Genomic DNA, 13,351 nt, shown 5'->3' with positions numbered 1-13,351 from the left:
TATTCTGGTGGGGAAAGGATTGGTAATAGCGTATAAATCATCTGGCACGGACGACATCATGTTGAGAAAGAAAGAGTACCGGGAAACAAATAATAGCTGTTATCCAAAGGTTTCGCAATCCAGAATGCGCGCCGCAGAGGACGCGCGCTCTCCTGTGGCGGCAGGTGCCCAAAACGCATTGGTGCGCCCGCCAATGCGCAAACTGACATCTAACCTGCCTGGGATGGAGAAATGCTTTCAATTAATTCGAATGATTAAATACGAAGCATTTGCAGCACACATCATCTGTAAAACAATATTTTTTCAGAATATCACTGAACTCCCAACTGGCGTTTTGAAAGTTTCCACAACGTCACCAAGTGCGAAGGAAAAGGGGGGACAAATCTCTTCTTTCGTGCTAAGTGGTTGGACGACACTGAAGAGCACCTGCTTATCTTTGACTGCTAAGGTGTCAGAAATAATATTTTTGAAACTGGGAGTGCTGTGCAGGTCCAGCAGCCACAATGATGCGCCACTAGAGCCTCTACTGGGGGAACGAGACATGAATGTAAAAAATGTAAAAATCGGTGCCCTGCAGGTGAGCGGTAAAATAAAAAAAAAAAACCCAAATCATTCTAAACTGAAAATGCCCAAATTAATAAATGTTTTTTTTTCACAACAAAAATAGGCTAACTAATTTTACATCCACTTTCAGGTAACTGGGCCAATCTGCAGTCCAGCTGACCTTTGCCCCACTGAGGAAAACTCCAGCTCTGGACAAAAGATCACAGAGGACAGACCGGACTGAGAGTCCAAGGCCTCAGCACCAAAAATACACACTGTGATACAATATTTATTGACTTTTTGGGGGCTTTCACAACACACCACGGACTTCAACCTACCTTCAACAGTCTACAAAACACCGACTTGTTTTGATTGTTGAATGTTGAATTTGCTGATTGTTTATTCTTCATCAAAATGTGGGATGATGAAGTGAATATGGCTATTTTTTTCATAGAACCAAAACATATTTTGCCTCTTGTCCATTGAGACTGATGTTAACTGCATGCACCTCTCTTGAGCATGTGTAGAAAAAAAGATATTGTAATATTAAATTAAATTTCATATCTGACTAATTGGCATCATGATGCCTTTTTTATAGCCTCCCTTGCTTTTCATTAGCATATTTCACATCAGGGGTAGGAGCCATAACGGTTTTAATGTGGAGTATAAAGCTTCACTGAGACATCAAAGTGTGTATCTTAATTAGCTCCGCAGAGAGCAGCAGACATCACAAGTTGTGTAATTTCTCAAGGTGACAGTTGGGGGCGGGACTTCCGGGGAATGTTTCCCAATCCCGGAAGTCGTCGCTTTACTTCTTGTCTTGCGAGAAACAAGGAAAACTAACGTGATGAAGTTGACTTAATTGCGGGGAAACTAGCAAAAGAACAAGTTTACAACGACTCGGCGCGTCCCCTTCGTTTGTCTCGTTTAACTTTGCCGATTGTCATCGAAGAAACAGCGGAGAAATGGCCACAGGAGGAAGAAACGGTCACACAGTCAGCAGGGTAAGGGCTAATTTCAGTGAACACGCTCCTCCTCAGCTACAACAGAAGCTATTTTACACAACGAGCTTGGCTTTTCCTACAGCAGGGAAAACAGAAAGCTGGAAAATCAGGATTTGCAGTTGTTTTTCGGTTTGTGTAACTCCGGGTGTCGCTGCTTCGGCGAGGTAGCTACAGGTGATAAGAAAATCGATTAGTGTCAGAGTGTCACGTACGTTCGTTTCCCCGTGCACCGACTTCCAGCTGCCATATGGCATACTAGCACAAACCATAAAATAATATTAGCTTGATGAAATGCCTTGATTTTCTGGGTTTATTTTCGCCAGCTTCAAATACAATAAATGATTTCGGCACGTACATTTTATTGCCTGTTCATAGCACTGTTGCTTGTTGTCTGTGTTTTGTCCAAGCCCCTGTTTACCATGTTGTTTTTTATTATTTCAGGTGGAGGACAGTGAGAGTTGAGGCTCGAATTGAAGTTGAGGCTTAAATCCAAGATGAATCCTGCCCTCCCTCGGATTTCCCTCATCTTGGCCTCGATTGACCCTCTACTATGTCTTGCCAACTTTAGCAACTACACAAAAACTTTCCACTAGCAAAAAAAAAAAGTGCAACTCCAGATCTTTCATCATGGCTTTGTGATGAGTCACAAACCGCCCCTCCCATGCCCTTTTTGTATTGTTCCTAGTAAGGACATCTCTTTCTATTCAAACCCTGTCCTCCTGACTCCCCCTCCCTCTTGAGTCTCAAGTTTTTTGGGCCATGCTCCGCAAGAGAGGCTCTCTCATTGTCTGCGGTACGCTCGTGTTTGTCAGCTGGAATGCCATACTGGTGCTTCTGCTGTGGGGGAGAGCCCCGTCCGGCCAGCCAGGCGAGCCCAGCAGGGAGCAGAGGGGGCTGGCTAAAGAGCCAGCTGCCGATGTGCTGGCAGATGTGCTCCGCATGGCAGACACCTTTGAAGCAGAGCTGGAAATGCAGAAAGAAATCCTGCTACAGATCCAGGACCATCGCTCACTGTGGGAATTGCCCAACAAAAAGGGGCGGAAGGTCGTCCCTCGTCAACCCGTCATTCCTATCTTGGTTATCGCCTGTAATAGGGTCACTGTGAAACGCTGCCTGGACAAACTTCTGGAGTACCGCCCTTCAGCAGAGCTCTACCCAATAATAGTGAGTCAGGACTGCGGGCATGCTGAGACGGCTGAGGTGATCGGGTCGTATGGCAGTCAGGTTACTCACCTGAAGCAGCCGGACTTGTCGGATATCGCTGTGCGACCGGAACACAAGAAGTTTCAGGGTTACTACAAAATCTCCAGGCATTACCACTGGGCTCTCAACCAAGTCTTCAAGTCTCTGTCTCACTCCTCTGTTGTGATTGTAGAGGATGACCTGGAGGTAATAATGGTTTCATTAAATCGCTCCATTTAAATGCTTTTAATCTATACTGTAGGGCTGGGCGATAATTCAATATTATCATTTATCGTCTTTCAGTGGAATCATATTGTGATGTTATGGTGATTTGTGGATATCGTGACACAATTCTGCTGTCTAAATTGATGATAACAAGCGAATTTTACTTAAAAACTCTGACAAAGTGAGGTGTGGTAGGAATATTATTAGAACATTTCAGTTTTGTTGTACATCACACCTAACATTACCATTAGGTTCAATGGGATGAACATCAATTTTATTACTTAGCCTAACATGTGATTTTGCATACATGAGCCATATTGTGATATATATCGATATCGGGGGAAAGAAAATCCTTATCGCGATATTGATTTCAACCATATCGCCCAGCCTTAATCTATAGTATTACATAAGATTCAAAAGCCCGCTGACACAGTTAAAGGTTCATTCTTGCATACGGGAAAATATAAACAATGCATGGATTCCATATTTCACTGTTGACAAGTTATTGTAATGTTAACAAAACAGTTGATTCCACTTGTTGGTCATGGGTCGTGTAAATCGAAATGTTCAATCTCCTACTCTAGGTGGCGCCAGACTTCTTTGAGTACTTCCGAGCCTTGCACCCGCTCTTGAAGTCCGACCCCAGCCTGTGGTGTGTGTCGGCCTGGAACGACAACGGCAGAGACGGCTACGTAGATCCTGGCAAGGCCGACCTGCTCTACCGGACGGACTTCTTCCCCGGCCTGGGCTGGATGCTCCTCAGGGAACTGTGGGAGGAGCTGGAGCCCAAGTGGCCCGCTTCCTTCTGGGACGACTGGATGCGTCAGCCGGAGCAGCGCCGCGGCCGCGCCTGCATCCGTCCGGAGATATCCCGAACTTTAACCTTCGGCCGGAGAGGCGTGAGTCTGGGCCAGTTTTACGACAAGTACCTACGTTACATTAAACTGAATTCTGAATTTGTGCCTTTCACCAAGTCGGACCTGAGTTACTTGAAGGAGGAGACGTACAGAGAAAAGTTTGAGAAGGAGGTTTACAGCGCTCCTGTGGTGACGTACGAAGATGTGAAGCAGGGTCACCTGAGTGGAGCGGGGCCCTTTCGTCTGCAGTACTCCAGTAAGGACAGTTTTAAAGTCATGGCTAAAAACCTGGGGATCATGGAAGACCTCAAGTCCGGAGTGCCAAGGTCAGGATACAGGGGCGTGGTCAGTTTCATGTCAAGAGGACGGAGAGTCTTCTTGGCCCCGCCCCCAGGCTGGACCCACTATGACCCCACCTGGAGCTGATGATGCAGAAGAAAGCCTTAACCTGTTTGTAATCTCTGTATCAATGGGTGGGGGGCATTCCAGACCAAAGAATGATTTAGTTTCTGTTTGAGTGAATGCTAAGATGTACTTAAGCTCAGTATCCGTGATAATGAAGAATGGATTGTCCTCCTTTCCTTTTTGGTGTAGGAGTTGTCGCCAATACCACTCAGGTCTTTCTCATGATTCCAAAACATATTTTTTACAATGTAGGATACAGCCTAAACATTTGGGTAGACACGATTGCTGTAAAACTCAAGAGATCTATTTTTATATTATGCTAATTGTGCACATGGCATTCATTAATGCATTCAATGCGATTACCTGTTTTGTCACTTTTGTTTAAATTATATGCAATATCTGGGAGCTTATCTGTGCTATTGAATTTTTTGTCTGGTACAAATGTATATTACTTAATCTGTGGTTTGGTTGCTTATGGTGGTGGTCACAGGTATTAACTGCAGTATAATCCATCATTTGAGATCCTATCGTCTGTGTCTTCTGTGGCAATAATGTCTTTCTTCTGGTTGCTTTATAATCACATAACTTTGTTTAACTGTTCTCAAATGAGTACCCCTTGCAGTCTTGTCACCGTGCAAAATTAAAATCTTGTGTGTTGGTATATTTTTGAAATAAAATCAATACACCATTTTACTTATTTCATTCATTTATAACTTCCATTACACAGAAAGAACATGATGTTCTCAGGTCAACTTGTCTGCTGTGTCAAATTAATATCAACTAATAGTTTAGATTACAAGATAGATGACTACCAATAATCGCGTCGTAAGACATAACTAATGCAAGTATACATTGTTCGCATGTGACTGTATTCTTATTACATTTAAACAGTACTTCGTAAGGGTTTTGTCAATACTGTTGTGGCTACGGTAGCCGTCTGGGTCCAAACAGTTGCTGTGCGTCTGTTTCTAACTACTCTGCTCTGTTTACCTTTTTTCCATGATGATGTGAGAGGCCAGACCAGCTAGCTAGCTAGTCTAGCTAACTTAACGAGGAATCGGTAGGAGATGGAGGAAAAAATACGGGTAAGGGAGGGACATAGTGATGGGCCTCCATTTACTTTTAAATTTAAATTATGATATTTCCTCTCATCTCCTAAGCAAACGTTAACAAATTCACACTGACGGCATCACGCTGTTAGCGAGCTAACGTTAGCTGCTAACCTGGTTTGGTGAATATCAAGAAGGGCTTCATTGGGTTTGCACTTCGGTGTGATCTGATATGGCAGCTTGCAAACTAAATGACTCTCACGATCGCTGGACTTATATTTTATTTTATGGTTGCCTAATCACACTTGGCGGTTGTTAATAGGGGGTCGTTGTTAGCTAGCCTTAAAGTCTGCTAGCAAGCTAACTGTAGCTAACGCTGCTTAGAAGTGCCAACTCAGTCGGTGTCTGGCCTGGAATGGAGCCAGGCGACTTGCGAGAGAGCCCCGCCGGGTCCGGAGACTCAGAGGCGGGGGAGTGGATGGAAGTTATTCCCGGTGGGGATGACGAGGTGAAGGCTACTGAAACTAATGAAACCACACTAGATACAGTGCACAAGGACACCTGCGAGGAAGACGACAGTGGAGAAAAACAGAAAGGCGAGGGGGAACAACCACACACTCCCTACGAGGAGGAGCTGGACCCCAGGATCCAGGTAGGAGAAATTACTGGTTTGCCCCCTGAATTGGCATTTCACCTCCCAGCCAAGCTATGGGAACAACTAACCTACAGTTACAAGAGTACCTGGGCGATGCTGGATTTCATAGAGCTAAACCCGAAACGGCGGGTATGAGTAAGACTTTCGTGACTCAGTGTGTTACCCATGTTGATTTCATGATGTGATAATCCAAGTATCTGAGATTAGAGGTGGTTATCTTGTCAATTGGCACTAGATGTGCAACACACAATCATACCATCATGTCCATTTTACTGTAGCAACATACCTGTGAAGTACATTCATTCTAGACTGGATGGCCAAGAACATGGCGTTTGTCAGGGCAGAAAGAGCTCAGTCTGTTTCTTTGTCCCACAGGAGGAGTTGGAGCACCTCAATGAAGCCAGTGCAGAAATCAACAAACTAGAGCTGCAGCTGGATGTAAGTAAAAACTAGATATTCCACCCATGGAAGTACGTTTGTTTTGGTTTTCTATGGAGGACTAAAATATGGAAACATATTTTTGAAACTCTCCTGTTTTTTAAAAGTGTGGCAAAACAAAAAATCATGAGAAATGTGGAAAAATATGTACATTTGCCACCACACGGTTAATTGCTTGAACCTGAATGTATGTCTCTGCTACCCAATATTTTATTAGTCTATCTAGAAAGTACTAATAACTGTTAAAATGAAGGTCTGGAAAAACATGAACCCTTAAAATGGAAAATGTATTGGAGCTGAAAGTGTAACAGTGACTGAATTGATTGCTCACTTCCAGTCATACTCCCTTGTGAAATCATGGTGCTGATCAATCGTTCCATTACAGGGAAATCTAATCTCGGCATTTTCATACATTCCCCATCCAGGATGCCAGATCAGGGTATCGGAAGATCCTCACAGAGTCCGCCAGGAAGTTGAATGCCCACAGCTCCCAGCTTGGCAGCTGCATAGAGAAAGCCAGGCCATACTATGAGGCTCGTCGCCTCGCCAAAGAGGTATACACAAACAATATGTGTGTCTAATTAAAATGTGTGCATGTGTCTGATGTGTGTAACACATTGTGGTCTTAAACAAAAACATGGGTATGTAGCCTACCCTTCTAAATAAACCACATTACCAGGAAACACAGTTTACCAAATGAAGATGCCACAGATCACAGTAATTCTGTCAATAATATGGTGCGGTGGCTGGTGTCTGAAGGCAAGAGAAAAGAGAATTCCCTAATGGGGATCAATAAATTATCACATCATTATTTATCAGACCTGGAACTCTGGAGTATTTACTCCTTTAGTTCAGTTTGTTTGGCCAGGTGAGAACAACGCCATGCGAATCTGATGGCACCAAATAACGGCACTAAGGCGCCTGAAAATGCAAGTATAGGTCCTCTCACCAGAGAAATACGGACCAGTTTGTTAGGAGTGAGAATGTAATACGAAGCAACCACAGGAAACGACCCCAAAATACAAGGATTTATGGTATAAGGAGACTGATGATGACATCTGACAGCCAGCAGTTACTCATGCTTAGAAAGCCTGGCATAACAAAATCAACTGAGGACAAACCACAGTCTGGACTGATGCTCATATTCAACTATTTCTTCATGTGTTTTTAACTGGCATGAACACTAGAGAAGGTAAATGAAAGAAAAGAGTGCAGACAGATCTATCACTTGTAGAAATTAGGCCCCAAAATCTCTAACCTCACTGGATGACAGGTTACTAAAACTCAGTCCAATGACTTCTGTCATTCGCTTGTAATTGGGCAGTGTGAACCTAAACAAACCAAATACAAAAATGCATCAAAGTAAACTTTTCCGCTGTGGTTCGGACCAAAGAAAACAAACTGTTGGTTTGATTGCACCCTTAGTTTGTTTTATCCTTCTCACTAGATGGGTGAGATTTGCTACAAGACAAGGAGAGTTAGAGTATTTGAAACTCCAATTATTGTTTTCTGTGATTGACAACTTATGTGGTACTATGAATTGTCCTGATGCAGTTGGTTGCAGGGGATTGGCTGCTTGTCATATTCCACTTCCCTAGTCTGTGATTGGTTGTCTGCTCTCTCCAGGCGCAGCAGGAGACCCAGAAGGCGGCTCTGAGCTATGAGAGAGCCGTTTCCATGCACACAGCTGCCAGGGAGATGGTGTATGTGGCAGAGCAGGGCCTGATGGCTGATGGCAAGAACACCCTGGATCCCACCTGGCAGGAGATGCTCAACCACGCCACCTCCAAGGTAAGGAGGAAGAGGAGGAGGAGATCAATGTGTTCTAGGTACAGGATGGGTGGGGTTTGTCACATTGAACAACACAGTGTCTGCTAGGAAGGTTAAGCATTCATAGGAAAGCATTTGAAAGTCAACTTCAACTTCAATGAAAGTTAACACAAAAACATTATACAAAAAAATATTTACAAATACTGTTTGACCCACGTCGGTATGAACACATCCAAGGAGAGAGTTTTAAGGAATAGCTCACCCCAGAATAAAAATTCAGTCATTGTCTACCCACTCATGTCAGTCCAAACTTCACTGATGTTCGTAGGACCACCAAACACATTTGGAGTTAGCCCTCATAGTTCATTTCAGGCTTCACCCAAACTATTTAAGTTAACAGTGCTATCTTTCTGCAGCTCCAAAAAAAGCATAAAATGTACATCAAATTTCTCCAAACAGTTTGTGAAGCATTATGCAAGTGTTCTGTAGCCAAACGACCGCACTCTGGATCCAAAGTACACTACGCTACAGTAGCAAGCTGAGTCTTCCACCAGAGCGCTGTAGGGAGCGGATATGAATTTGATTTATGTTTTATGTTTTGGAGCTGTAAAAAGAGGGCCCAGTTAACTTCAATAGTTTAGGTTAAGGCTAAGAGGGAACTACGGGGGCTAACTCCTACCAACTTTAGTGGCATTTTGACTGACATGAGAGTGAGTAGAAAATGACAGAATTTTTGTTTTGGGGTGAACAACTACTAGAGTTCCAGGTCTTGTGCTTGTCCGTAATGCACTGGCCTTGACCCTGTGTGTGTGTGTGTGTTAATTCTGTGTGTGCGCATGTGTGTGTCTTTCCCAGGTGAACGAAGCTGAGGAGGAGCGTCTCCGCAGTGAGAGGGAGCACATGCGCGTCACCCACGCCTGTCAGGAGGCTGAGGCCCGGGTCCAGACGCTGCAGAAGTCCCTCAAGAGAGTCATCGTCAAGTCCAAACCTTACTTTGAGCTCAAGGCCCAGTTCAACCACATCCTGGAGGTAAAACAGACCTACAGAACACACTGATGCTGCAGTGGTCAAGACCTCCATGTCTGAAACCACACGCACTCCTGCTGACTTACGATCCAATCCTGCCCAGGTGCTGCTGACGTGACAAAAAAATGCTATGATTTATGTATAATGTGTCTTATGGATTTATTACAGGTTACTGGTAGGTTGTTTGCCTGGTGGCATAAAATCAATGTTGAAATTAATGATGAAAGTTGCTTTGCCCTCTGTGTGACTCCAGGAGCACAAGGCCAAAGTGCTGCAGCTGGAGCAGCATGTAGCCAAAGTGAAGACCCGCTACTCCATCGCCCTGCGCAACTTGGAGCAAATCAGCGAGCAGATCCACGCCCAGAGGGGGAGGGACCAGGCCGAGGGAGGACTAACCACCGTCTGCGGTGGGCGGAGCCCCCCCGTGGGAGCGGAGTCCGACTGCGGGATCCAGGAAGAAGGTGGAGCCTGTGGAGGCGGTGCGGCGGGGAAAGATAGAGCGGATACAGCTACCGATCTGGTGGAGAAATACAGGGAGAGGGAGAATGAAAAGGAGAGGGAACGGGCGGGGTCAGATTCCCTTTCCGTCTTCAGCCTGCAGACCATCGCTTCCGACTTGGAGAAATGCGACTCCATCGAACACCTCGGGGACTTCAGCGATGTGGGGAGCGTAACTGGGGATGATGGGGAGAAAGAGAAAGAGAGAGTGATGGATAAAAGAGACAGGCCGATGGAAACCACCGCCAAAGAGCGCCAACAGCAGTTCTACAAGCAGCACCACCGAAGCTTCAGTTTGTGAGGCTGTCATAGCTATAATAGTAACACTGGAACAAATGTAAAATTTGACTTTCTAATATAACTCATTGAAAAAGTGTAAAAGGGGACAAACTGGCCCTGCCACATTGGTACAAACCAAAGTATAAGACAGTGAATTTGCTGCAAAAGTGAAAGAACTGGAGTGAAACAATGTTACAGGTGTATGATACTCTGTAAAGAAGCACAGGTACGTTAACTGACAACACATTATTCTAAGGCTGACATTAAACGCGTTAATATTGCAACCTAGTTAGAACACAGCTGGAGTTCTTAGACCCTGCATCCCTCCAAGATAAGTATATATTCACTTCCGCTACTTCGGTAGGAAGGGAACTGGGTAGAATTTGTTCTTTGAGCATGAAGGAACTGCGAGGAAAGATCAAAAGCCCGGTTTGAATGGACATTGTGTTTAGAAAGGCATCATTTCTTCCTTTCCTGGGGTAATCGGTGATCTAATTTGAATAGACTGGTCAAAACAAACTCTGAATTGTTTTCCCACAGTCATGTCGAGTCAAATCAGTGATTGCTTCAAGGTAGAGGGGTCGCGGGGTCCGTCCATGCGCACTCCACTTTATCAAACCATATCAAGTTAGTCTGTAGGGAAGAATGACAAAAACAAATCTCTTTCTGTGCAAAGTGAAAGCATGTTCAAATTCACATTTCATATATTTATTTCCTGTGACATAAGTAGAGTTTTGTCAGCTTGGCACGAAAGAATGCGTTTTTTGATAATTCCTGAAACGGTTAACAGAACAAACGGAGTAGAGCCTTAAGACACTAAAGAGAGCCTCCGACTCCATTTGACTATTTCCATAAAGCATGCACTCCCAATTAGCTGTTTATGTAGGCATTGATGATATTGTATTGTATTCAGGGCTATAAGATGAACAAACACTGAGAACAGTTATGCTAAGATGATGAAGCTCAGTCATCATGTTTTGTTTTTGTTTTTATCTGTAGTTATGCTGTAGTTTTTTGATTCAAAAGCCTTTCCCAACTTTCCATTATTTTATGTTTACATTTATAAAAGTGTATTTCATTGGCAGCAAATGCAAAAATGCATTTAATCCTTTTGTGAGCCTTTTTTTTTAATCTTTAGTTGTAATTTGAAGTGTGCCTTGACACAGAACACCTAACAAATTTAGCCTATGTAGTATCATATTATATTGTTAACTGAATAATATGAATAGCTCAGTTTAGAACCATTTGAAGAAAATGTTTGTGCCCTTTTATGATTATTTTTTTAATTGTGAATCATCTGAGTCACCCAAGCACTATTTCTGGTGAGACTTGAAGAGATTTGATTTTTTTCTTTTTCTTTAACCATAAATGATATTGTACTTTGATTGTCAAAGTGTAAGATGCAAAAGAATGAAGTCAAGAAATGACTTGTAAATGTATGTAATTATTACAAAGCTGGAACATAATGAAATGTATAGTTACACACACTGCTGATTTGAATATTTGACAAATTTGTTGTACAGCTGTTCTGAATACTGACATTTTATTTGCCGCCTTCTCCACAGTTTACATTCTGTATTTAAATGAGTAACCTTGCAATTTATCCAAAACATTCCCCTCCCTCTCCTTCACTGCTGTGTCTTAACAATTTATCTTCATCTCTTAATGACATTTAACCATTTGTGACTGTGTGTAATGTCACCCACTGTACTGTCAAAATTCACCGACTTGGCCATTTATGCAATGTCATACATATAATCAATAAAACATCATATGAGATAATCCTTCCATGGGCTTCTGTGGTTCACATATTTTCATGGTTTTGCTTTTTCTTGCTGTGTGTGTATTCCTTCATATAGAATTGTAAGACTGACTGGTAGGAAGTGATGTGAATTAATGGCTTACAGAAATAGGAAGAGGGATGGTGATACAGAGGAGGAGAGGTTATGTCTTCCCCAACCAGGCTTCAATTATTCAGCGGAGATATAAATATGAAGGAGAATGCTGATCTCAGAATAGATGAGAGGAGGGGAGAGCAGAATAGCAGAGAATGGTGGAAAAGCCACAAAGGGAGATAAAAGGAGTCAGTAAGCTTCTGGTTTAATAGATGACCAGTGTTGTAGAAACGACTGATTGCTGCTTCGTTGACTTAAGCTCCAAAGAGCTTTAGAAAAAGGCTTAACAATGTAGTCACTGTTAATACCAGAGCGCCATATCTGCACCTCCACCCGTGTCTAGTCTTCATGCCTTGATATAATTATTCACGGTGGGATAAATCCGCGAGCTTATCATAAATCCAAAGCCTCCTCTTAAGATTTTTTATGATAATTTGCTGTTGTGGGCCTACACCTTAGTGTGCTTCATCTTGGTGGGGGAAAAAAAAAAAGGCAAATGCGTGAGAGAGGGACTGTTACGCACGGTGCGTCTCCATCATGACGTCGTGAATTAGCTCAAGATTGTAGGGGGGGAGAGAAAAAAGAGGAGGGGAGTGTGGTGAATCGCTGTTTCGTCGTTTATAGGGATGCGTTTGTATATAGTGCATGTATATTTCTATGGATATTTGTCATTTCTTACCTTTGGCGTGCGTAACTGCAATACATGGCAACAAACCCGAATAAGATACGTTTCGCTTTTGTAACATTCTGTTGGTTGCACATTTATAGCCATATCAATATAGCCATAAAATTCGTTGCAAAGATGCATGTTTTTACCAAATAATCCGACACTGGGCATTCCCTGACGGGTCCCACCCGGAGGACGTACTGTTATCTTGACTGAGCGCATCGAAACTAATAGTAAGTACACATGCTACAGCTTTGCTTCAGGGGGAAATACTATACTATGACTGTAGATCGCAAGATTAGACTGTATTTATTTAAAATCTGCTCTATTTCACAGGTAGATAATATAGACCGATGCATATTTCGTCCTTATTTCAGTGTGTAAAGGCCATATATTTTCGATGGGCAGAGGCCAGTTTGTTTTGAGTTGCTTCTTACAAGAAACCTCGGCCATCCTACAAAGCATCTGCATTTACCTTTATTATGCTTTAGGAAGAAAAAAAAAAAGCGGCTTGGCATTTAACGCCTTTAAACGACATCCAGCCCATTCAAGCAGATGACATGCCAAATCTGAGATGCATCCACTACTTTTGAGATCTTTTGAGACGGGGACCGGGGAAACGTCTTGTAAATATGGTCGGCCTTCCTCCATAGGCCATCACGGATTCCCTTATCACCAGTAACTACCGGCAGCATACGGTTGGTGGCACCCTTACTGTGACCCTCACGTCTCAATAGTTCATGCTCACTCATGCACAAAATACAGTAGCCTATCTGAGTCAACGTGCATGTATCACAATGGCTCCGGAGCTTGAAGATAGCCTGTACATGCTACAGAGCCGGGCGGAGGGCTGTTGAC

General features: G+C 43.3%; 2 protein-coding genes across 2 annotated transcripts; both read left to right on the top strand.

Annotated features, from left to right (window-relative positions):
* The first annotated feature begins 1,351 nt into the window (after positions 1 to 1,351).
* Positions 1,352 to 4,906, top strand: mgat1a (alpha-1,3-mannosyl-glycoprotein 2-beta-N-acetylglucosaminyltransferase a). Its single transcript, XM_071529973.1, has 3 exons — positions 1,352 to 1,547; positions 1,989 to 2,936; positions 3,539 to 4,906. The coding sequence occupies exons 2-3, from the start codon at positions 2,307 to 2,309 to the stop codon at positions 4,235 to 4,237; spliced, it is 1,329 nt and encodes a 442-aa protein (XP_071386074.1). The 5' UTR covers positions 1,352 to 1,547; positions 1,989 to 2,306; the 3' UTR covers positions 4,238 to 4,906.
* A 319-nt stretch (positions 4,907 to 5,225) lies between these two features.
* sh3bp5la (SH3-binding domain protein 5-like, a) lies at positions 5,226 to 11,705 on the top strand. The gene is made up of 6 exons (XM_071529974.1): positions 5,226 to 5,917; positions 6,296 to 6,358; positions 6,784 to 6,912; positions 7,985 to 8,149; positions 8,984 to 9,157; positions 9,408 to 11,705. Exons 1-6 carry the CDS (start codon positions 5,681 to 5,683, stop codon positions 9,951 to 9,953), a joined length of 1,314 nt encoding a protein of 437 aa, XP_071386075.1. The 5' UTR covers positions 5,226 to 5,680; the 3' UTR covers positions 9,954 to 11,705.
* Positions 11,706 to 13,351: the final 1,646 nt, after the last annotated feature.

Source organism: Centroberyx affinis, unplaced genomic scaffold, assembly GCF_046629955.1.
Source record: "Centroberyx affinis isolate AG114_WGS23_722 - 3 ecotype Tasmania unplaced genomic scaffold, CSIRO-AGI_Caff_v1 ptg001856l_1, whole genome shotgun sequence".
Lineage (NCBI taxonomy): Eukaryota > Metazoa > Chordata > Actinopteri > Beryciformes > Berycidae > Centroberyx > Centroberyx affinis.
The sequence above is the reverse complement of the archived record's forward strand: the minus strand, read 5'-3'. Positions and strand labels throughout refer to the sequence as shown.

Bases quoted from the DNA above. Each gene is read 5' to 3' on its own strand.
- mgat1a (XM_071529973.1), top strand. From the start codon at position 2,307: ATGCTCCGCAAGAGAGGCTCTCTCATTGTCTGCGGTACGCTCGTGTTT. The intron at 2,937-3,538 runs GTAATAATGGTT...CTCCTACTCTAG, and splicing joins TTGTAGAGGATGACCTGGAG to GTGGCGCCAGACTTCTTTGA.
- sh3bp5la (XM_071529974.1), top strand. From the start codon at position 5,681: ATGGAGCCAGGCGACTTGCGAGAGAGCCCCGCCGGGTCCGGAGACTCA. The intron at 6,359-6,783 runs GTAAGTAAAAAC...TTCCCCATCCAG, and splicing joins AACTAGAGCTGCAGCTGGAT to GATGCCAGATCAGGGTATCG. The intron at 9,158-9,407 runs GTAAAACAGACC...GTGTGACTCCAG, and splicing joins AGTTCAACCACATCCTGGAG to GAGCACAAGGCCAAAGTGCT.